The 24,822-nt window shown below is 33.5% G+C and overlaps 3 protein-coding genes and 1 long non-coding RNA gene across 6 annotated transcripts; 2 read left to right on the forward strand and 2 right to left on the reverse strand.

Moving 5' to 3' along the window:
- The first annotated feature begins 9,791 nt into the window (after positions 1-9,791).
- LOC107895302 (transcription factor MYB108) lies at positions 9,792-11,522 on the forward strand. Its single transcript, XM_016820610.2, has 3 exons — positions 9,792-10,286; positions 10,387-10,516; positions 10,599-11,522. Exons 1-3 carry the CDS (start codon positions 10,127-10,129, stop codon positions 11,188-11,190), a joined length of 882 nt encoding a protein of 293 aa, XP_016676099.1. The 5' UTR covers positions 9,792-10,126; the 3' UTR covers positions 11,191-11,522.
- A 1,889-nt stretch (positions 11,523-13,411) lies between these two features.
- LOC121209748 (uncharacterized) lies at positions 13,412-14,935 on the reverse strand. Its single transcript, XR_005904846.1, has 2 exons — positions 14,393-14,935; positions 13,412-13,653 (listed from the first exon to the last, which is right to left on the reverse strand). It is a non-coding gene; the product is annotated as an uncharacterized lncRNA (long non-coding RNA).
- Positions 14,936-18,120: 3,185 nt separating this feature from the next.
- Positions 18,121-19,678, forward strand: LOC107894395 (pectinesterase/pectinesterase inhibitor PPE8B-like). 2 transcript variants are annotated; one of them, XM_041081053.1, is made up of 2 exons: positions 18,121-18,486; positions 18,592-19,678. In XM_041081053.1, the coding sequence occupies exon 2, from the start codon at positions 18,739-18,741 to the stop codon at positions 19,243-19,245; it is 507 nt and encodes a 168-aa protein (XP_040936987.1). In that variant the 5' UTR covers positions 18,121-18,486; positions 18,592-18,738; the 3' UTR covers positions 19,246-19,678. Both variants share the same exon structure in this region, with proteins under 2 accessions (XP_040936987.1, XP_040936988.1).
- An 84-nt stretch (positions 19,679-19,762) lies between these two features.
- Positions 19,763-23,143, reverse strand: LOC107895303 (uncharacterized). 2 transcript variants are annotated; one of them, XM_016820612.2, is made up of 4 exons: positions 22,681-23,143; positions 21,482-22,213; positions 20,172-20,304; positions 19,763-20,035 (listed from the first exon to the last, which is right to left on the reverse strand). In XM_016820612.2, the coding sequence occupies exons 2-4, from the start codon at positions 22,041-22,043 to the stop codon at positions 19,975-19,977; spliced, it is 756 nt and encodes a 251-aa protein (XP_016676101.1). In that variant the 5' UTR covers positions 22,044-22,213; positions 22,681-23,143; the 3' UTR covers positions 19,763-19,974. The 2 variants fall into 2 exon arrangements, with proteins under 2 accessions (XP_016676101.1, XP_016676100.1); XM_016820611.2 differs by having other exon boundaries at positions 22,591-23,143.
- Positions 23,144-24,822: the final 1,679 nt, after the last annotated feature.

Consider the following 24,822-nt stretch of genomic DNA (forward strand, 5'->3'; position numbering starts at 1 on the left):
TTGATTGAATTAAAGTTGATAGTGAAGCATTTTAAATGCCTACGTTATATAAGTTCAATCTTGAATGACATGATATACATGTTTAAATAATATGAAAGCAAAGAATGTGTGAAAGAGTAGATTGTAATAAATCTGCTTGGGACAACAGCAGTAACATGATTTTTGGAAAATCACCATAAATAGTGGGAGTTGAGTTAGAGGCTGAATAAATTATGTAATGAAAGCTTAATGAGTCTAGTTTCTTATAAAAGAAACTGTGTAAGCAAAAGAATTATCGATAATGAGATGTTTGAAGTGGCGTGGGACAGAGTCAAAATGACTTCGAGGTCCCCTGTTCTATTTTTAGAAAATCATTTTAAATTGTACAATGATGGTTATAAAATAAAATTTATATTCTTTGACTCCTTAATGAGTCTAGTTTCAAATGAAATAAACGAGAACATGTTTTGAATTCTGTACAACGAGAAATCTGATTCAAAGTGAAGAATGGTCAGAATAGTAAAACAGTGAAACAGGAAAAACTTTAAGAAAAATCTGGTATTGATTGACCAAACCAAAAATTCTGAAACTTTTATGGATGGAAGATATATGAGTCTATTTTCAAGAAAAATTAACGGTACTTGATTTGGAGTTTCGTAGCTCCAGTTATAAATAATTTAGTGACTGTTTCTTAGGAAGTCAGCTTGTCCTGAACTTGAGTATATATTGTAAACATTGATAAAACATGTAAATGAGCTGCTAATTGTTTTCTTAAGAACTTACTAAGCGTAAAGCTTACCCCCCTTCTTTCTCATGTTCTCTAGGGTTGCCAGGTTTGCTCGGGTTGGAGTTCGCCAGAGATATTATCACACTGTCGAGCTAACGCTATTGGTGTAGTGATTTCGAGTACTTTGAGTCTATGGCATGTACAGGTGTGTAAATATTAGAGTTTGTGATATGGATTTAACCATATGTGTTGGCTTATTTTGATTATGGGGTTGTAAACCCATTTCAATTATGCATGTATGTGTTATGGTATTACGTGATGAGTTTATAATGATTAAAGTATGAATTTTTCAAGTTTTCTTAAATTCCCCGTTTGGTCCCGAACCACCCCAGATATATGCTTTGGGTCTCGTAAGCCCATATATGGGACAGATTGCATGTGAAAAGAAAACTTTTGAATTGATTGAAATTTTACGGCACGGTTTTTGTGTGATTGATTGAGTTGAAGTCGGGTAACACCTCGGACCCTGTTCCAGCGAGGGATATGGGCGAGGGGTGTTACATCCACTAACTCATTAATGGACTAATTATCATATAAGGACTTCACATTAAAGTTCTATAGCTATTTAACACCTTTAGCTAATAGAACACAACTTTCGCAATTTACGCGATTTAGTCTTTTTTATATAATTGAACATGTAAATTGTAAAATTTCTTAACGAAATTTTTATACTATAATAGTATTATACTGTAGATAACAAAATAATATTAAAATAAATTATTCGACCTCAGATTTTTTATCCTAAAATCACTGTTCCGATTTCACTAAAAACGAGATGTTATATTTTTCACCTGATTTGATTCACAAATTGTGTTGTTAGGTCTTTTGAAAATAGTGAGGGCATTGGAGGATGCAAAGAAGAGGGAGAGAAAAACATGGTTTTTGGTGCTCGTATTTGTAACCGTGTTGCTATTTTTTAAACTCTAAATCAGCTTATGTTTTGTAATATTATTGCTGGTATATTATTGCTTATGTTGTTATACATGGATGCTGGTATACATGGCTAACCAGCTTATGTTGTTGCTTACAAACTTCAAAGTCGAAAGACTTGAAATAGAAGAATATGTGGTTGTTGCTTACAAATTATTTTGTAATATTGTTGTTGCTTACAAATTGTAATGGAAGAATATATGGTTAGAAAGTTATTTTGTAATATTTGATTTTATTTCAAAGTTGAAAGACTTGAAAGAATGTTTAATTTTCATTTCATTTGTATTTCTGAATTATCACACATTTGATTTCTTCGCCAAATTGTATGGATCAATGCTCATATATTAAGGCCAAATGTCAAACAGTTTACAAAAGGAAGGAAGGGCAATAATCAAATTTCTTACAATTCAACACAATTTAACAGAAGTGAATTGTAAGCAAATTTACAAAAAAAAAATCAGTGAATATATGCTTAAGTTTATATAACAGTAGCAATCATAGACAAATTTACAAAAATTAATCTGCCTAAATTAATAAATAAACAGCAGATATAGGCAAATTTACACAATTTCAAAAGGCTAACAAAATAAGGTCTGTTTATAATACCATCATTGGTCTGTCATAGAAGACTCTTGAGTAGGAGGCATCCATCTAACAATGGTTGGTTTCCTCTTGAATGAGAGCTTTTCTTTTAGGGTATCATCTTTTTAGTGAGTTAGGGTAGATTTTTAATGAGTTAGGGTAGTTTGTAACTGAGTTGGGCAGCTTCTTACTGAATTGGGGTACTCTCTTGCTGATTTTGGGTAGCCTGTTGCTGAGTTGAGACAATCATTTGGTTGTGAACACCAACTTTGTGTCTTTTGACCTACAAGAACAAGTGAAATCCGTCAAACAAATTCATAACTTAAGTAATATAATAAACAAAGGCAGATGACTTACTGGAATGTTTTGGCCAACTTCCCTTTTGCAACTCTTCTTATTGTGACCCTTTTTTTTTGCATTTATTGCACTTCATGTCCACCCCTCTCTTGCTCATCCTTTCTATTGTTTGCGGCTCATAAGGTTCTTTCCTTCTTACCTTAGTAGGTCTGCCAGGTGACCTACTTAGTGTAGGAGGCAATATTGGCAGCATGTTTGACAAAGACACCCATTGTTTAGGATCCCTTACTGGCCTTATGAAGTTGGAGTAAATGTCAAGCTAGGTTTGCTTGGTGTACCAGGTTTGTACATAGGTCTTTGGGAACTCATCTTTTAGATGAATGACAGCCAGTGCATGCATGCAAGGGATGCCAATGAGATCCTAATTCTTGCAGGAGTAGGAATTCTCAACTAAGTCCACCACATGCTAACTGCCTAGACCACATTTAACCTGATACTTGTCCCCACTAGCATGTGATGGAACACATTTAAAAAACATTGTGACCAGCCCCACCAACAAACAAACACACACACACACACACACACACACACACACACACACACGCACACACACACACACATACCCATAAAAAATAGTCACTGCATGCAAATTAAAAAATAGTCAATAGCATGTGACCATCCCCACCAGCAATCATACACACACATCTAAAAAACAGTCACTGCATGCATATTAAAAATAGTCAACAACATATGACCATCCCCATCAATAATCATACACAGACAAATTAAAAAACACTGTATGTATATTGAAAAACAGTCAACAGCATGTGACCAACCCTACCAACAATCATACACAAATAGATTAGAAAATATTGCATGCATATTAAAAAACCCTCACTAAAACAACATGTGACCAACAACATAAAAGTAGAATAAATGCGCAAGAAAGATTAAAAAGTGTAACTTTACCTCAATAAATCTTTGATATTAACATCCAGCATTTTCCTGATCTTTGGACACAACATTCCTTTTTATTTTTCAACTTCTTCTTTCTTCTTGACAATCAACAATATAATCTTGGTCCTTACAATTTCCATCATGGTCAGAATAGATTTCCTCTTACTTCCAGTATCATTTATTGGTAAACAACATAAAAGATTAGTGAACTGCTAATGATTAGTAAGAAGCATAAAAAATAGAGGTTTACCTTGTTAAAAGATTCAGAAAGATTATTTACCAACATGTCAGAACGACTCCTAATTGAGAAGTGAGACCTTAACTAGTAAGTAAGTTCTTTTCCTTTAACCAATCATAAGCATGCTAATTGTTTTCTTTAGTTCATCCATGATATCCTCAAAATCGCTTAGAGTGCTTGCTCTGACAGCTTTCCAAAGCAAAATTTTCAAATCCTTTGTTCGGAAACCAACTTTCTTAAAATTTGCATTTAGGTGTCTAACATAGTATCTTGTTTTTGCATTAAGAAATAGCATATATATTGCTTCTAAAAAGTCTATGCAAATAGAACAAATACAGTTTAATTCTTTGACAAACCCTAAGTAAAAATAACATAAAATAATAAACAAATGGAGTTTTACCTTTTGTTTGTCAGACCTGAAAGATATCTGGTATGAGCTCACAATTTCCAAGTCTATTGCAAGCAACTTCAAGAACTAAAGCCATGTTGCTTGGTTTTCACTTTCGATAGCAGCATATGCAATAGGATAGATACCATTATTTACATCTATCCTGATAGTTGCAAGTAAGTAGCCACCATAGTAGCCTTTCAAGAAACATCCATCTAAACCTACTATCCTCTTACAACCAGTCCTATAGCCATTTTTGCATGCTTGCAGACAGACATACATCCTTTGAAACAACCTATTATCTAGATAACAAATTGTTGTTGTTCCCTCATTCTGGGTCCTAACCTTTAACAAATACTCATAAATCTTCTCATATTGAGCCTTATGAGCTCCTTCAATTAATTCCAATGTTTTAAGTTTAGCCCTCCTACATTTGGTTAGTGAGACTATGCAACATAAATCTTTTTCGACATCTTGTTGTAATGATTTTAGAGAATAATTAGGATTAACAATAAATTTTTCTTTATAATGTTGACCTATCCAAGTTGAGGTTATATTCTTATTTTTATAGACTTTAGAACAAATATGGTTAGGGTTTGAACTCCTAATTTGCCAAGTCTGGTCAGTAGGGTCATTAGGGTTTAATTTAGAGGCCCATATGAACCGAGAACATTTTTTACTGCAAACTGCCTTTAACCTTTTTAGATCATTTTTGGGAAATTTAATACAATAATTATTCAACCTACCATACTACTTGACAACTTTTTTTAGACTGTCTTTGGACTTAAATAACATTCCAACCTTAAGTTTAGGATTACTCATGTCATTCTCTAGGTTGAACTCAAGTCAATTTTGGTCATCTGAGTCAGATGCATGTGCACTATCTAACCTCCCAGAATCATCATTATCACATAGTTCACCTACTTCTATATCATCCATGTTTAAATCATCTAAATTAACTTGTATCCTATTAGACACATCACTACCAGACACATCAGTTTCAAACATTTATTCTTCACTCTTATCAAAATTGTCATCAATTAAACCTGCCAAACAAATTACTCATCAATAAAGGCATACAACAACCAAACCATTTAATACAACATAGGCAAACACTTTAACTCTGTTAGACAAAAACCAATACAAAAATAATTTAATACAAACACAACCTTTTCTGTTATGCACATGGCAGACAATAACCAAACACTTTAACCCTTCACCTAGGCAATGGTAGACAATAACCAATACAATATAGAAGGTAAATAACAAATTTGATATTGCCATTCAAACAATATAACATCTAGGATACAAACAATGGCAGATACAAACAATAAGCATCAGTTTGATAATGCCATTTATACAATGGCAGATACAAACAATAAATATCAGTTTGATACAAACAATAAGCATCATGCACATGGCATACCATACACATTATCTGCCATTCACTTTGATAAGCAAACCCTAATCTGTCATGCATGTTAATAACAAATGAACCAAAATCGAAATAACCCTAAATCCAAAATCAAAATCAAAATCAAAATCAAAATCAAAATTAAAATCAAAATTGAAATCGAACTAACCCAAAATAACCTTAAATCAAAATAACCCTAAATCCAAAAAAAGAAAACTAAATGCAGAAACTTACCCGTTACAGTGGATGTAACAACATTGGTAGCTTCTCTTCTATTGACCATTGTTGCTGAGAACTAAAAACATTGATAGGTTTCTGGTTTTGCCTTCTTTTCTCCCCAAATGGAAAAGACCAATCAATTTCTAACCCTATGCCTTGTTAATCGATTATCGAATCGATATTCTAACCCTAAAACAACCTTGTTAATCGATTCCCAAATCAGTTTCAAACTTAAACCAACCCAAATCACAATTAATTTTTTTCCCAAATCGATTTTCTTTTCCTACTCCCCTTAATCACAACTAGTTTCTAATTTTTTTGCCTAAACCAACATAACCCTTTAATTTTTTACCTAAACCGCCCCAAACCAAGACCTATCAGCTGCTCCAACGTGACAAGTTAATTGATCACATCAGCTAGTTAACTTGCCACATCAGCGATCCTATTAAGACACTAACAGAAACTGTTAATCAGTGGCTATTTTGTCACTTTTTTATATAGTTATTGACTGTTTTATCATTTTTCAAAAGTTGAGTGACTGTTAGTGTAATTTACCCTAATTCGAATTTAACCTAAAATTAAAATTTAATGTATGAAGGATCCTTTATTTTGTTAAATTAAAGGATGTGGGCAGTGGTAGAGGTAGGTGTATGTATCATTTTGTCATCCATCACGGGTTGAGAAATTTCCATCTCTGCTCTTAATTACACAATCTGAAGCTCTTGCTTTGAACAAGTAGTTCCAATCGATTCACAACAAAGTTTGAATAGAAATCAGTTGTGCAGGGAAACTCTCGTCTCGTGTCTAGTCCCTCCGTATTACGGGCGAAACCATGGACCAATGGCGAGTGATGTGGCAGCTTATGTGTCGAGTTCATTCCATACCACCCATCCATTTTTCCTACTTAAAAATTACAATATCCGTCTCGAAGGCTGTTGTCTCTATTTCCATCTTCAACGTCTGGCTGGTCTAATGCAACAATTGACATCGGCGCTTCATTGGTTCTACTACTACTACCAGGGACGCTTATACTTGAATCACCAAAAAAGTTACGGTTTGGGACAGTCCATGGGGTGTCGTTCTTGATAGGATATTTGTCTAACAACTATCCACTTTCCTGATATTACTTTATAAACCTTGTCGCCTCCCTACACTTGATTTTTATCCCTATGTTAATTAATGAAAGATGAACAGTCCTCAGGTCCATCGAAGGCTCTGCATTTCATTCTGTACGAAAAGTTTGACCCAATTAAGGATCAAGTTCATCGCTAGCTTTCGTCTCACTGCAATGGCCTATACAGGAGTGTCCCAAAACCCAAAGGCCCCTTTTCTTGTTCTTACTTGTTGGGCTTGGGTTTATTTGTTTGAGATTGAGACTGCAGTGAATGCTGCCTGTGACCTTACTTACCTTGTTAAACTAATATTCCCCCATTTTCTTGCTTGAATTTTTTAAAAAAATATGTGATTGTCATAATATATTCAACTTTGTTTCTCTTTTTTGCTTTTGGTAATTCAGTACTGCTATTACCATGCATTCGTTTTCTAGATTGCCTTTCACTATTGCCATGAATGCACTCAACAGGGGAGCTTAAATTATTTAATTGGAACTATTACTTAGTGCCTTTCTCCCTTACATTTGATTAAGGGAACTCTATTGTTTAATGCTTTTCTTAAGTCAAAAGGAGATAGCATTAACATTATTGTAATAACTAATAGTCTTTGTTTTCATATATTTATAGTTTTGATGACTGTTAAAATACCTTACATGTAGAACAAAAGAGGTTTGAAATAGAATTTTAGTGTAGGAAGCAAGAAGCTTCTATTTTGACTGCCAAACTGACTACCACTCAACCAACACGTCCATCACTTGTTTTTCTTGTTTCTATACTAATATCTTTAAACGCAAACTTGTATTATTAATACATGATTTTTATACTTGTGATAGAATTTATAGTAATTTATAAAAGCGATTTTAATATTACGCGTAAGAAAAATTGCAATTGTTAATCCGGGGGTTCTTCCATCTTCCTCTTCATTTAAAAACTGCAAAAGGCTTAGGCTGGGGAGCAGATAACTGATTTGATACTGATAATTTTATATGAAATGGTAGGGCAATTCATGAATATTATAGTCAATAGCACCCTTATCTGAATTTACAAAATCATCCTTCTTCTGCTGATAATGACGAGGCAAGCTTAATTCAGGATTTTCAGTACAGGGAAGAGGGAGACTCCCTGTTAAAGTAGGAGTAGTTGGTGATTTGTGTTATCATGTATCAGATGTTGAACCACACTAATTACGACCAATATCTCATGATGGTATGATAACACCTTCAAAGTTCAAACTACTTTACGTGTGAAGAATTGAGAAAAGTTACTGTAGATTTGGAATGGTTGAACGAAAATGATGGGTGGCAAAAACTAGAAGAACCAACCCCATCATCCATTTATCAACGTAATTTGTGGGTTTTTTTTGGGGGGTCAAAAACAATATTTCATTTTCAGTTTCAGTTTGAAAATGATACTTGCATGTATAAAACTTGATAATTTAAGAGAAAATTGTGGGGTTTTTTTTGTTTTTTCTGTCAGCACACCATTTGCAGGAAAAAAAAGTATACATTTTGCACCAATCTGGCTGATCCGTTTCAGCTTTCAGTTTATCAGTGGAAAACAGTTTATACAAGTCACAATCCTTTACCAGCTACCAATTTGACTTCCCTTTGCTCTATCACCCTAAAATTCTTCCTACTACCCTAGCTCACCTAACTCATTTTTGTTTTAGGATTACTGGTTACAGAAGCAAACAAAATTTCGTTTGCAAGGCCTTTTGTCATATAAGTAGGATACAAAATCCTGTGTGTTTCAATTTCCGAAGAGGCTGATCAATTGACACTTAGTTTGCTTAGTAAGAAAAAAAGAAAAAAAAATGAAAAGATTGTAATTTGAGATAGAAAAAAGAATAAAAATAATTTCTTTTTCATTCAATGCTCGATTAAGTTGATAAAGAAAGAAGAGAAAAAAGAAAGAAAATGGATGCAATTATTCTTCCAACACACCGTTTAATAGTTAATACCCATGCTATGTTAAGTTTCATGTTTATGGAATCAACAACGGCATTCCCAATCCACGCAAGTCTCAATCAGACAGTTTCTTTTATCCTGTTAAGCACTTGGGTTGAGAAAAGGAGAGTAAAACTCTAGCTTAATTCAATTGGAAGAGGATGGATGTTTGAAATGTGAGATGTTACTACTCCAGTACGGAGTTGTCAAACAAATAAAGATGAGGTGCATTGTCGTCTTAACTGTGGCAGAAACAGACTTCCCACTCCATGTTGCAAAGGCCTGCTATTCTTCTCACCAATCCCAGTCTGCTCCTTCTGGCATCCATGGAGTTAACCACGTTAATAACTTGGATATTGTCACTCTCAACCATTACTTTGCGTTGGCCTCAATCCCCTGTAAATCTTTGCCCATCATATATTTTTTCATTTAATATTAATTATTATTTAAAATAAATTTATTTTAATATATGTTACTAATCAATATAAATATAATATTAGGATAAATTTATTTTATATTAAATATAAATATAATTTTTAATATTTTTTATATATAATGATTTTAATATAATATCGCTAATAATTATTTTTACGATTAAATTTAAACACATATCAAGTGATTTGTCCCTAAAATAATTAATTTCACTACTTCCTTTATTTTTAATTTTTCATTCAATTCAACCGTTAAACTAAACAGACCAAATAGAATTAGACGTGATTGCAGTAATACTTGGCCCTTCAAAAAGGTGTAAGCAAAGTCGTCTCATCATCTCACATGTTGCAAACCATATCAGAAGAAAACAATAGACATATGCGTAATAATAAACAAAGACAACTTGTCCCTATAAGAAGACCCTTTTTCTTTTTATCTATTTGCCATTAGACTGTCTCTTTGGTCTTCACAATTCATACTCGTATGATTTGTCCAATTGTGCTCCTGAAACAGATATGAAAAGTCAGACGGTCAAATGCCAAAATAAAAAATAATAAAAAATCACAAATGGGTCCAATAAAATAGTAGTATTCTGCTATTAACTTAATCAGTTTGATTACTATGATTAATCTCGTGGATCGTCAAACATGACCTTTTTCTTGTTTATTAGGAGAAAAAAAATTATTGTTTAGTTTCAGTCTAAACCCATGTTGGCCGCTGTCTATATAATCATCCTCCTATCTAATATACTCGTAAGCTATCTTCATCACAAATTCATTTCTCAAATCAGCTTAGAGGTTTATCCTTGCCTCTCCGACTGTAATTAACCTGTTTTAAGTTGAGAAATGGATGTTTACAAGAGAGGTTTCATATCTGAAACTTCAAGAAATGAAGAAGAGATGGAGCTAAGGAAAGGTCCATGGACTGAAGAAGAGGACTCCATGCTTAAGGCGCATGTCAATATCCACGGCGAAGGTCGCTGGAACGCTGTTGCTCGCTTATCAGGTTAATATATATAGCGTAGTTTCTTTCCCTGGTTATTGAAACAAATTTGGTTTTAGCTTTTATTCGTAATTTCTCAGAGTATGAAATGAAATGTGCGCAGGATTGAGAAGAACCGGAAAAAGCTGCAGATTGAGATGGCTGAACTATATGCGACCAGAAATCAAACGAGGAAACATCAGCCTCGAAGAGCAGCTATTGATTCTTGAACTCCATTCTCGCTGGGGCAACAGGTTTTTTGCTGGCTTTCCTCCTTCCTGCAATTCAATAAACATAAGAATGATCTTAGGCTAATCTTCTTTTGAAACTGTGAAGGTGGTCGAAAATTGCACAACACTTGCCTGGAAGAACAGACAATGAAATAAAGAATTATTGGAGAACAAGAGTCCAGAAGCAGGCCAAGCAGCTTAACTGTGACGTTAATAGCAAACAATTCAAGGACGCCATGCGTTACGTTTGGATCCCCCGTTTAGTTGAACGGATCCGTGCTTCATCCGAGTCTCCCTCGAGTCAACCTTCTACCACCACCAAAACCACCTACAATGATTGTATCAGCAACATAAGCAGCAGTCAAATGAGCTACGCAAATGCGAGTGGGTCGGTCCAGGTTGACCCAAGTCTTCTGCCCGAATTATCAGGCACGTCATCAGACTCCCTTGACACCCAAGTCTCTTCCGTTTCGGACCTGACCGATTGTTACAATCCACAGAGCCTTTCAAACTACTTACACAAGGGGTTAGGTTTGGAAAAGGAGGGAGCGGCCACATGGGGCAGAGATGAAGAATTCCAGGCGACAGAGGAGCATGGCAATGGTTTGTTGGTTGGTGGTGGGGAGTCATCGATGGACACTGTGTGGAATGAAGAGAATGTTTGGTTTTTACAGCAGCAGCTTCGTGATGGGATCTAACCACATGAATTCGCTAGCGTGACGCTTCCACTTTTTCTATTTTAAACCATTGTCCCCATACTGTTATACGATGATGGAGAATATGAAAAACACAAGTTTCGACTAACATCGCCAAATGCGACTGCTTTTAGAATGTAAATGATTCACGCAACATTGTCAGGGTTTATATGTAGCATTAATTATTAGTGTGCTCTGAAGAAATATCCTTTGCCCTGCTCAAATATACTCTGTTTTTTCTTTTTATCATTAATCGAGCATTCATAGTTTAATTTTTATTGAAAACAAATTTTACTAGTGTTACGCAATTTGTCAATGGAAAATATCTTAAGATATGATGGTAGTATTTGTAAATACGTATATTATTATATATTTAAAAAATAAATTAAAAAATTAGATAAAAACACTCTTAAAATAACAATAATAGTATTTGAGTAATATGGCAGTTTAATTTTTTCGAAAAAGAGTGCTAAATAATCTAATTGCTATTATAGGCAGATGAATTGGAATTAGTTGTATGAAAACTTGAAAAAATCTTTAGAAACTTGATAATAATTAAAGAAGAGAATTGCATAGGTGGTGGCACTTACACCACAACTTTGTGGAATATCCTGGAAGTACAATACATATATATCATGTATATATGCTTGTTTTCTTGTTTTGTCTCTATTGTAATATACCAAAGCAAATGCATGGTTTGACAGTTTGGGTGAGAATGTGGGATGAAAACTCTCCCTCCCCAACATTGTCTGTGGAGACACATCCCATGGATCCTTCTTTTCTTTTGGCACATTTTCTTAATGTTTATCCAAGCAAAGAATTAGATCTCGTGACTGTTGCTGCAACTTGGAGATTCTAGAAGAGGCACCTTTATCATTGGTTTGTTTAATTTAAAATTGGAATAAAAAAGAAGAGGGGCCTAAATATTCCTGTGCTGTGCTGCCTTCCTCAGAAGGGAAAAAAGGGTTCATTTTGCATCGGATTTTCAACGGTAGCCGTAGGGTTCCAAGCACTAACTGCCGAAACCGTTGAAATCATGTCCAATTCCAAAAGTCTAACCAGTCACCCCCATTGAATCAGTAGTCAACTCTAACTCCCATCAATGCCACCCTGCCATGGAATCTATTCTTCCCAGTTTCATCCAAGTTCTCATTCAAATTTATATATTTAGACTCATTCCACGTTGGAAACAATCACACATTCTCCACGCAATGAGTCATTGCATGATGGAAAATTAAGTAACTAAATATGAACGTGGATCGAAGAGAATGGCAAGTTGATAAATACTTTTTATCGGACAACAAAAACTCTTCAATGCATACACTAAACGAGCTGATTATTCCAAGCCAAAATTTAAACAGTAGGCAGGCACCCATTGGTGCTAGGCTTGACTCTTGTAGCCTTCCCCCTAATTATAGGGTGAGATAATTATTAATCATATTGAAAATTGAAGGGAAAGCCAAGGCCTTGGTCTTTTTTCCCCAGATGCAGCAGCCAATTGTTTTATAAGTTGCTTCCTTGCAAGTAAACGTTTTAGTGGAGTTTAGAAATTAAATTGTGGGCTGAAAATGATTCTCTCTTTCTATCACGATGCTGTCACTGCTTACCTCAGCCTGCTGCCCGCCTTTTTGTTTTGGAGATAATTGTCATATTTTATACCCATAATTTTTTTAAACGTTAGAGTGTGATAATTGAATTATCAATTTATATATTATATAATACTTATATTTTCCTAAAATATCTAATATGATATATAAATTATAAATTTGTGTATTGTTGTGGTATCTAAAGTTAGCATTGTTAGTAAATACTAAACCAACTAATTAAAATTCAACAATATAAAAACTTTCTTTTTTTTTAAATTATCAATTCCGCATGAATAATATATTATTATATGAAAAATTCAATAAAACAAAAAGATTAACCTATATTAAATTTTAAAAAATAACTAAACTTAGACCTTTTAAAGTTAAACTATGTTGTTTATGTTTAGTTATTTCTTAAATTTAATTTAATTTTAATTCCATTTCTTTTGTTTTATTTAACTTCTCATATAATGTTATATTATCCATATGAAATTAATGATTTGAGAAATCAATTCATGTGCCGAATTTTCATTTAGTAAAAGTGGTAACTTTAAGGACAATAATAATACATAGATTAATAGTTCAGGCACTACATTAAACATTTTCACATTTTATAAGAATATAAATACCAAATAATATATAAAATAATAATTTAAGTATAACATTAGGCATTTTCAAAGTACATATATCACATTGAAAATTTTATGAAAGTCTACATCAAAACTTAAGCACTAAATGGAATATTTTCAAAGTGCAAATAACATTATCTTAGTATATTTTTGTTATCGGCCCGTTCGCATTTGGGCGATTATTGAGATTGAGCCCATTAATCTGCCCATCAAAACGCCAGCCTTTAAAGCTTGGAACATCAGGCCTGACCCTGCTCATTCTCGACTCCGTTATATCACTGACTCACTTCACCAGCAATAAACTCCACTTATATAACCAATTGATATTGTGGCATCTTATTACTCATCTGATATTAACACTGATTAAATATTTACTTCATATTAATATTATTATCATTAACACGTCTAAGATCCATTCTTTAATTTTGAAAATTAAACTAATTTTGATTACTAATAATAATTAAAAAGTTTTTAATAAAACATTAACATGTAGCCGTAGGGACAAGCAAATTAAGGTCCCATGGTGGTTAAGAAAGTTCATATTTAATTTTTAAGACTTTCAAAATATTTTTATTTACTTTATTTAAAACATTAATTATTTCATTAATAAAATGTGGTTAATTTATAATATATAAAAATCACATACCGTCAGTTTCAAAAAGAAAAGTTACATGCTGTCAAATGTCAATGTAAGCTCATATAGAGATTGCCTCTAGCTAAACGAGGAACAAGTGAATTCTAATCTAGTTATGATCAAGGGTTAGATAAAGGCTGTGTTTCTTCTTTCGGGGGTCTTTGTTTATATTTCAGCTTCTTTTTTCTGTTAAAAACACATACATGCTTTAAATAAGCGAACATAAATATATCAGCTACCATCTGATCTGAAATTAATTAATTTTTGTTTCCAGGTTCCTTGTTATAAAATACAAGAATGTCATACATTTAATTCTTTACTCAGAGTAATGCAGAAAGGAGAAAAAGGAAAAATACCAAGAAAGTAAACACCATACGTAGGGCTGGGTTGTCAAGGCCATATGCAAGGGCGATGAGCTATTTTCCAAGTGTACGCATCCTCCTCCTTGCCCGTGGGCATCCAAATGCAGCCTTGGTGTCTCACATCATGGTTGCTGTCTTCAATCTCTACCTTGTTCGACAAAAGATCATGATTTTGACATCTGATCATAAGCGCCTTCACTAACAAAATTAAAGAAGCCATGCTTTCCTCAATTGCGTCCTGCGCACTATCAACCAATGTCATTTCTAATTAGCTTCTCGGCCACTCCCCTAATATAAAATCCTTATCTCCTTAACTGCTGATTTGAATTTGGCCAACGATATTAGTGCAAGCAAATCCGAATTTGTTCCCAAAAGGAAAAGACTGTGAATCAAATAATTTGGTTGGCTGGTAAGAACTGGAGTTGGTAAACTGTTTATGTACTGCTTTGCTTTGTTTAAAATTATAATATAGAGCTACTTTTTCATTAACAAATTGTAAGTTGGACGTCAGATATATTCATGCAGTTGGTGCCAAGGGTTCTGATCTGATCACGTAATTTACATTAGTCAATGAGCGTTGGACGACTACCTCACACAACTTTTTGTAGTTTGAAGATATATATACAGGTGGAATCAAAATTTATCTCATCCATCAATATAAATGTATGGTTCGCCTACTCACAAAATTACCCTACATAAATTAATATGAGTCCCATGCAAGATAATTAACATCATAATAAATAATTTTTAATATTATTCATGCTTCAATAGTTACACAATAATTTCTGATTAAATTAACTGAAACAAGTAAATGTAATTAATTTAGACAAAAAATTTTTAAAACAGAAAAAAATATTAATTATTTCGATTTAACACTAAAATAATACACACTAATTAATAATACTAAAATCGATGTGAAACCTACCACCATGGCCATAAAATCATATCATCATGGGTATGATCATAGATTTTTGTCATTCTTGTTACGAAATAAAAGAGCTAGTTGTTTGATAAGTTAACTAAGTGATATAGTCACTTAGCGAATGTCTACCAACAATATCCTCTCTCTTTTTTCATGAAAAACCATCAGGGTTTTGTAGGTTTTTTTTTCCATATATATGAAATAAAAAAATTTATTTAGTAAAATAGATTGATTGAAACTATTTAGCATCATGGTTGAAATCAGCACCTGAAGTACCCGACTTCAAAATTAGAATATGGTATATAAATTTTTTGGTGCTCAAATGAAACATGACACCCACAAAAGAAATTGATTTTGAACTCAAAATTTAATACGAAATTTAATTCTGTTCCTGACTCGAATTTAAATTAATTAATTTTTTTATTCTGCTCTTAATAAGAGTATTTTTGAAAATACTTCAAGTTAGGGCATAGAGATTGGGTCAGAACACATTAGATTCAAGTTTTTTTGCCCAGTTCAATAATTTAGCTCAAATGACTAATTGCATCAGGTAACTTATTATCCAATCAAGCTATATGTCTAAATTAAATAATGAAATCAAAGTTTAGATCTCCTTTAATAAATAGTCCAACAAAATTAATTTTTCTAATTTTTTTTATCATTAGAGAAGGGATGATTAGATGAAAATTTTAAGCAAGTAAATTTTGGCTTTTTAAACAACTTTTAAATTTAGAGATTATAATAGAAGAATATATTTAGTGACCATATACATCTCTAATTTCTAAATCGCTGGCAATCATGAGCACTCCTAGGGCAAAAAGAAGAAGAAGAAGAAAGGAGCTGCATGCATAATTGCTGTTTGGAATCGTGGACGTAAATGAATGAAACGTAGTCATTCCCATTAATTGGTGCTTGAAGTAATCAACTACCCTAATGTAATTGGGACCAGTGGAGTAGGGGAAGATGAAGCAAGTTGATGATGGGTTATGAGCTTCGAAGTGTCGGGCACCCAACCCCTAGGAGGCTATATATTCCGCCAAGCGATCTAATCGACGGTGTCCTTCCAACGGTGAACTACGGAGGCACAATGCTTTGAAGTAGATATTTTGATGATCATTATACTCAACCCATCTCTCCCACATATCCGCAACAACAAACATGCACTACTTTCCTCTTCCTAAGTAATTAAATAATTAATGGACCGCGGGATTGAATATATTAGTTCTCTACGTACCAAGTTTATCTAGTTTGGATCACTCAATTATATTTTTATGTTTTAAATTAATAAAATAGAGTTCGAATCAAATTAATTTTTTCATTAAATAGATTAATCTAATCCTTTTACTATTAAAAAGAGATTAATATTTATTATTTAAAAAATGAGCAGTTTAAATTTAAATAAAATATTTTATTTATAAAATCATAAAAATTTTAAGAATATTAATAATTAAATATAAATGATATATTTTAAAAATAATAAAGGTTAACTCTACAGATTGATTTCTTTTTAGTGCTGATCTTAGTTTATATATTGATGCCCAATATAAAGATCTCCTTTTCATATCATGTTACTTTGGACAGTAGGTAGCCTCATTTTCAAGTACACTTCTTACATGAAAACATATCCACTAAGCCAACCCTTACATTAATGCCGCCTGTTGTCCGTCCATATAAAGATATCAGAATAGCCAGGTCTGGCCTCACATACATATATAGAGGTTAAAATATGTTGTTAGTCCCTGTATTTTGATAAAATTTGAGATTTAGTCCTTCTGGTTAAAAAGTTAAAAATTAATTCCTACTTTTTTTTTATTTAAAAATTTCAGTTTAGTAATTAATATAACAAGTATTTTCTATTAAAATTTGACAATTTAGAATTTAATTAGGTTGCCCTCATATAATGTGGCATATGGTTGATAAAAAATAAGCATATTAAATTGACAAAAACTACCGACGAAGATAATGATTGGACTAAGATTTTTAAATTGAAAAAGTAGGAGAATTGAACTTTTAATGTTTAAAGTATAGGGACCAAATCTCAAATTCTATATAAGTACAGGGACTAACAACAATTTTTAACCATGCATATATATATATGAATGCTTGTGTGCGAGCGATGATCAGCTTAAAAAATGGGTTTATGTTAAACACATCCAGAGGATGCCAAAACATTGAAAAAACTTATATTGTAAGTAAATTCTGGAACTTTTAGTCATTTTATTGAATAAGTTCTCCTTTTAAATCCTTTTGACTGTTCTACTCTCTGTTAATCCTTGCACAAGAACTATATGGAATAAACAAATACACAACCACAGGTCTATAAATGAAGCTTTTAACTTCTGTCTCTCAATCCGATCAGTTTTTAGATGAGAAATAATTCAGCTTTGGATTAAAATTCATCCACTGCTTTTATCATTTTGTATTTGTTCTACATTATGGTACGAAAGAAACCGACATTTTGGAAAATTATAAAAACAAAAGAACAAATATGGATATTCCAACCTTACATTTTGAAGGTTTGAATTGCTATTTCCAGGAAGGATTCTCCATGAAGAAGTAGCAATATTAATAATGGTAAATGATATTGACATGAAACTGAACAAACAATTACAGAAAAATGTCATCATAAATAGAAATTTGTATGCCTTTTGGCCTGATTGCGGGAACAAAGTTCTTAAAATTTTGTTGTCTATCCCCCCCCACCCCCCCCAAAAAAAAGAACTTATGTAAGAAGTGTCTTTATAATTACACTTGCACATATGCCTGGTTTGGTTAATTAAAAGGGATTTCTTTGCTTTGTTATTTCAAAAATCTTCTTCCTGCACTTGAGTAAAGATGATAACGGCAAGGAAGCATATCATGTTTATAGCTATCTTGGCAGTATGGTGGGAAGGCCAGGGTCAGTTGGCTCCACTCTTCGACATGATCATAGCACAGGATGGATCAGGAGATATCACTACCATTACCCAAGGAATATCATCAGCTCCGAGCTTCGGTTCAAGCCGGTTCAGGATAAAATTATGTGCAGGTATTTACAATGAGAACATTGTCATTAACAAGGAGAAGACCGATCTGACAATCATTGGGGAAGGGATGGAAAGAGGTATTATCACAGGCAGCAGGAGTTATGGTGATGGCATGAAAATATTCGAGACTGCAACAATTGGTAAGTTAAAAAATCTTTATAGTTTTAGATAGAAGATAATTAATTATATAAGTTTGGGTTTAATTTTTTGTTTTACTGCTCTTTCTTGAATCATCAAAATGACAGAGATAAATGGTGATGGCTTTGTTGCTTCTGGTATAACTTTCCAGATTACTGCTGGCCTTGAAAAAAAGTAGGCAGTGGCATTGCTAACTAAAGCCAGCTACCTGGCTTTTTACAAGTGTAGAATAATCGGGTTCCAGGATACACTTAATGCCGAAAGAGGGTACCAGTTTTTCAGGGAGTGCGAGATTTATGGGATGGTGGATTTCATTTTCGGTGATGCAGCAGCCGTGTTCCACGGGTGCTGCATATCCACTCGGGAAGCCACTCGCTGGGCAATCAAACACCGTGATGGGCCAAGGACGAGAAGTTTCCGTGGGACAAGGTGGGCTTCGTGATCCGCATCTGCATACTTGGTGCAACTTTGGAACCTACTTGGGAAGGCCTTGGAGAGATTGCGCTAGGACCATTGTGATGCAGAATTACTTGGACGACTGTATTGATCCACGAGGATGGTTGGAATTCGATGGCAGAGGCTCCGACTTGGATTTATCCTATGCCGAATATGATAACAGAGGTCCAGGTTCAGCCACATATGGTAGAGTGAAGTGGAAAGGATACAGGGTCATCCACTCCCTGGAAGCTTATCAATTTAGAGTCAGGGAATTTATTTATGGTGACTGGTGGATTCCAGCAATTGGAGTTGTGATTTTATAGACTGCTCGGGTCCTCTCAGACGGCCACGAATTTCGATATGTCTAGCTCTGGCCTTTCTACTCCTTTTCAGCATTCTGACTATACTACCAATTTAGCTTCAAACAGGTTTGTAATATTCTCCAACTTTAACCTAAAAGTAACACTCCTTAAAGCAGCTTATCTGTTGTGATTTTCCTTTTTATTCCATTAAAATTGATTCTTCCTTCCTCACTGGGAAGAACCATTTAGTTTCTTTTTATTCGTTTGATATTTGAACTAAGATATATTTTGTTATATGTCCTTGAGCCATATTGTATTCTATATACGAAAAAATAAATAATATGATTTTAATTTCCTTATACGGTGCCCTCTAGGCATCCTTTGAAAAAATAAGGTATGGAGCGAATGAAACACTCATTTGAATCAACCACATTCTAATAATGGCTTGTTAAACCCCCTTGGCTTATCCATATTTTAGGAAATTAGGATTTTATATTGTCACTTTTAGCAGGAATATCGCAGTTTCGAAAGGATCAAATAATGAAATTTTGTCCCAACAAATTACATTTCTAACTAAACTTGTACTGTACAATAACTGGAGTGCTTGGCATTCAACAGCTCAGATATACAGAAATCAGCAAAGCCAGGTATCTCATCAAAATTTGTTTACATAAAGATCAAGAAGATCAATTGTACATGACATGCAAAATACCACAATGACTGGCAACTTCACCCATTTTCTTCGCATCATCAGTCAACTTTCCTAGTTTCTCCTCCAAGAACTGAACTGGAACCCTGCTGCTCTAACAGGCTGCATTGTCAACATGTACTCAGAAAAACCATTCATTGCATTTTATGGTCACCATGAACAAAAATGGGCATCTCTTGAACTCATGTATTGTTGGGAATGAATTTTTCAATCCAAAAATGACGAGAGGAATTTGTACCTAGGAGGATCATGGTCATGTTTTTCAGTTGTAGGAAAGGTTTTGTAAAATTGAACAGAAATCAAGCCTTCACCAACCGCTGGTGCAGGAGATCCCTGTAACATCACAGTTGTGCCGCGTCTATAACATATGCCTGCAAGCAATGTCTGACATGTCAGAAACTCCTTCAAATAGTAGATGTTAAAGATTGTGAACCTCAAATTTTCCAACAAAGGAGGGACTGGTACATAAATGGATAACTGGAGAGCACTTCTAACATACATTAAATGCTTATCACATTCCATATGATGAAACAAGCTTCAGGTTCAATTTCTATCATGAAAGGTTTATGACAAGAGCTAGAAGAGTTACTTCAGAAATTATACTTTGTCTAGGAATCAAATTGTCAAGCTTAACGATAATGGCTTAAAGAATTAGTGACATGACCAAAAATGATACATGGAGGACCCAAAGAATGCCCAAAGCACAAAAGCTGATTAGGATCTTTATAAGCTGATAGAGATCTCTCAAAATTAAGCAAGATGATGAATCGAGTGATGTCAACTCACTGACCTGTTCTTTTCCACTGTCTACCTGGGAAAATATTAACGCTCCAGCTCACTGCTCAAGAGTTCTCTAAATTTGAAAAGAAATTTTCATTTTTCTACAGAAAACTTCATATAGCATTCCAAAAATAATCTGTTTACAACACTCTCCGCAATGTAAGGCTTTTCATTCTGGACAAACAATTTAATAGAGAGTTGATGTAGCTCTTTTCCATTTTTCTTTTCATATTGAAGGCTTATCCAACATAAGAAGTTAGAATTTGAAATGTGCAAATACATTAAGTTAAAACTTCCTACTAGAGATGATTAACTTTACAATACTTTTGGAGGAGTTGAAATTGTTCCATGTCAAGGCACAATAAATTGATGCAGTTGAAACAGAGAAAGCTCGTCAACAAAGTTTAAGCTTCAAATACATGTAATTATACTGCCTAAGTTTTATTCAGCACGCTAATCTTTCTGAAAGAGTTGGAACTTGATAAATTGACTAAGTCTGTGATTGCCAAACTAACATGCTTCACCTCTGAGACTGACTTCAATCATACTTGGTTGCTCATGAAAGCTTATACTAGTAGATAGTACATTTTAATTACTATTACTAAGGGCTAGTTTTTCATTGTTTTTGGAAAGTGCTGTGAAGATGTGCTTGTGAAAAGTGCTTTTGAAAAACTTGGTTTAAAATATAGGAGCCAAAGATTTATTCTTGTTAGGAAGAGAATAATTTTTATCTAGGTTCTTAACTGGAACTCAAAAGATATCAAATACCTTGAAAGAGTATGACAAGGCAAAAGATAACTGTGATGACCATAGCAAAAAGGCTACTGCTTGATGATGGCGCAGCATTTGCAGCCTTCATCTTCTTCATTGCTTTAATTCGTTTAATCCTAGCACGTTTTCTCATGGAAAGTTCAGCTATCTCCCTCACCAACTGCTGGTCAGCAGCATCCAACAAAGGAGCTTTCGGTGGCCGTGGAGGCTTGGGAGGCTTCCTAGAGTTTTTCTTCTTACAATTATCCTCTGCAAAGTTCTTCTCCACAAGCGCCATGAGATCATGATTATCTTCCCCTTCTGAACTCTTGTCCACCCAGAATTCCATATTCTCACCCTCAACTGAGCCAAAGCTTGAGGAACTACTACAAGAGTTTACGCCATATTTGCCCTTGCCAACGCTGTCAAATCTCAAAAGATTACTCCAAACTCTACTAAAATTTTTATTTGTTTGCAAATTTGATGAACCATGACCTTTGGTTCTTTCATCTTCACTGATTGTTCCACCACTTTCAAGATCTACTTCAATACTTGTTTCTTTTAAATATGAGTGATCCATTCAAAGAAATCTTCAGTGCCTCTGAAACCTTAAGGTACCTATATTACTGCTAAACTACTTCAGTCCTTGCCTACATGAATTAATCTTTCACTTCAAATGAAAACAAAATCCAACTAAAGTTTGACACTTTTGATCAAAGCATAGCCTCGACTTTGAGCAAGCAAACGATCCTGAGTTTGTTAATGAAAAATCACATATTAGTTGTAGAAAATATAGGGAAATAGACGGTCAATAGAAATGTTTAACTTGGAGAACAAAAGGAAGGAAATTTTAAGAGTGGAATAACAAAACGTCATAACCCGAGACCCAATGGAACGGACCAAAAGAGAAAATTAGTCGAATAAGTGAATTTTCACTTCCCCAGAAAAACAATTAAACTTGATTTTTTTTTCTTTTAATGGACAACAATCAGCTCCCAACCTCTACCTTATATATAATTTATAATGCAGTTCCACAATAGTGAATAATAAAGAGGCAGAATAATAGAAACCGGAATAAACCCCGCAATTTTACATTTATATATTCAAAAAAAAGAAAAGCAGATAACCTTTGAAATTGAAAGCCAGAAGACAGGGGGAAACTACACCCTGACCTTGACAAACACTTGAAGGTGAGACATAGCTATGTGGGAATGTACCTCAACTAAAACCAAAACGAGCCCAATTGGATGTCTACCAGGAATCTCATATCTTTGAAGATTTCGCCAAACTTTTTATCTTCAAACCGGAGCTGGTGACCATCTCAGCAAGCGCATGTTGTTCAATTTAATTTTATCCTTTGAAAAAAAAAATGCCCTTTTTAATAATTTTTGTGGGTTTAAAATTTAAAACTTGGAAAGGTTTTTAATTGTTTATTAACAGAGTAAAGCACTAAAAACTAAAAACAGGAAAACAAAAGGTGATTTTCAAAAGTAGATGTTGGTGGAGTTGGAAATGTCAAGTTCTCCGAGGATGGTTACGGGGTGTTGCCGGTTGATCACAAGACGTGTACTAGTCCAGAATATTCAAATATTTTTTAGGAAAGAGGAAACAAAAGTTGATTAGATTAGATGAGAAGGAATATTGGGTTATTAGGAGTCTTAGTTTTTGAGAATCCTATGCTTTTTCTTTGACTAAAGCTAGATCAAAATTTCAACCCAGACTTATTTAAACAGCTTTATTTCATTTGATGATTCATTTTATCTTATCCACTAATGGAGGATAATTGCTATACGCCAATTCAAACCGGCATTGCTTATTTAGAACCAAAAAACAAAGTGGGCATTGCAACTAACGAAGGTTCCACTGACAGTCCACATGTCACAACCACCTTTTGTGTTTAATTGATATTATCAAAGGGGAGACATTTGTTTTGAATTGGATAACAGAGCCCTTCTCCATGTTTGTTTTAATTAAAAGCATTAAAGCAATTAAACACAACCGCTCTGTGATCACCGTCGTTTCTCCATTCATTAATCAAAAGAAGACTGAACGCATATGCATAAACAAGCTACAACCTCCATCGCAGAAACTACAAAGCAAAAGCAAAACCATTCCCTACTGAGCATGCACTGAAATTGACGGGAAGTTTTGATGCATTTTCGTATTTAAATCATATTTTCTAATATATTTAGAGTTTGGAGTTGAAATTTTTACAATAAATGTACAAGATGAAGACCATAATAACTTCCTTGAATTTTTCCAATTGAGAGATGTTAACGTAGATAAAAAAAATTCAGCAATTAACATTTGAAAAATGACTCAAAAATGATAAAGAAATGAGCTTAGCAATTTATTAATAATAAGTCCTTTGCATTGTCCTCTATAATTATAGTCTTCGTCAATTTTTTTATTTGTGTAAACTCTTCAGTTTCTTATATCTAATATATCTTTTTCATCTAAGTTTGAGCTATTTAATTTTGTTATGTTATTTTAAGTTCTCAATGTTGAGGTGGAAGGGTAAAACTCTTGACAAATATTAAGGTAAATTCCATACTTGTAAAGATCTTTTATTTGTTATAGACAATAGGTGGCACAATGAATGCTTGGATAAATTAACCTTGATTTGTTGAAAACATATAAATATTGGCATAAACATTTGAAATCTTTTTTATAAGTTTTGAAGTTATAAGCAGGGGCGAAGCCAAGGGGCTGGCATGGATCCCGGCCCCTTTAAAATATAAAATTACATTTTAGGCCCTTAAATTTTTTTAAAAATTTTAAATTAGTAATGATAAAATTGCACTTGGCCCCTCCTAAAATTATAAAAATTTGATTTAATTCTTTACAAATTATAAAGATGTAAACTATAAAAAATTAAAATTTCATCCGGCCCCCCTAAAAAAATTTTCTGGCTTCACCCTTTGTTATAAGTGATTATAATATCATATGTTATATTTTTAGACTGAAGTTAAACATTTGAAATTTCATATTGCACCATCTTTTACTTATGGATTCATTTGTTAAACTCTTAACTTATTGGACAATCATATTGGATACTCATTTGATGAACATACATTTGTTCATGGATTTATATGCCTAATTGTTGAACGGACATTGCTAGATTCTCTTATGAGGATCTCAATTTTGTGCGGATTCTGATTGAGTAATAACATTGAGTACTAAAATTTAATCGGCACCAATAGTTGATCCTCTAACGTTAACATATTCTCTTCCAGGTATTTGTTTTTATTATTTTTAATTAGTTTCTTTCGTTGATTTTTATTTTTAATTACGGTGTTTCTTATTCCTACTTTCGTTTTCGAAACTCATTCCAAAGCTAAGTGTTAAATATTTGATCT

The sequence above is a fragment of the Gossypium hirsutum genome, chromosome A11 (assembly GCF_007990345.1).
Source record: "Gossypium hirsutum isolate 1008001.06 chromosome A11, Gossypium_hirsutum_v2.1, whole genome shotgun sequence".
Classification (NCBI taxonomy): Eukaryota; Viridiplantae; Streptophyta; class Magnoliopsida; order Malvales; family Malvaceae; genus Gossypium; species Gossypium hirsutum.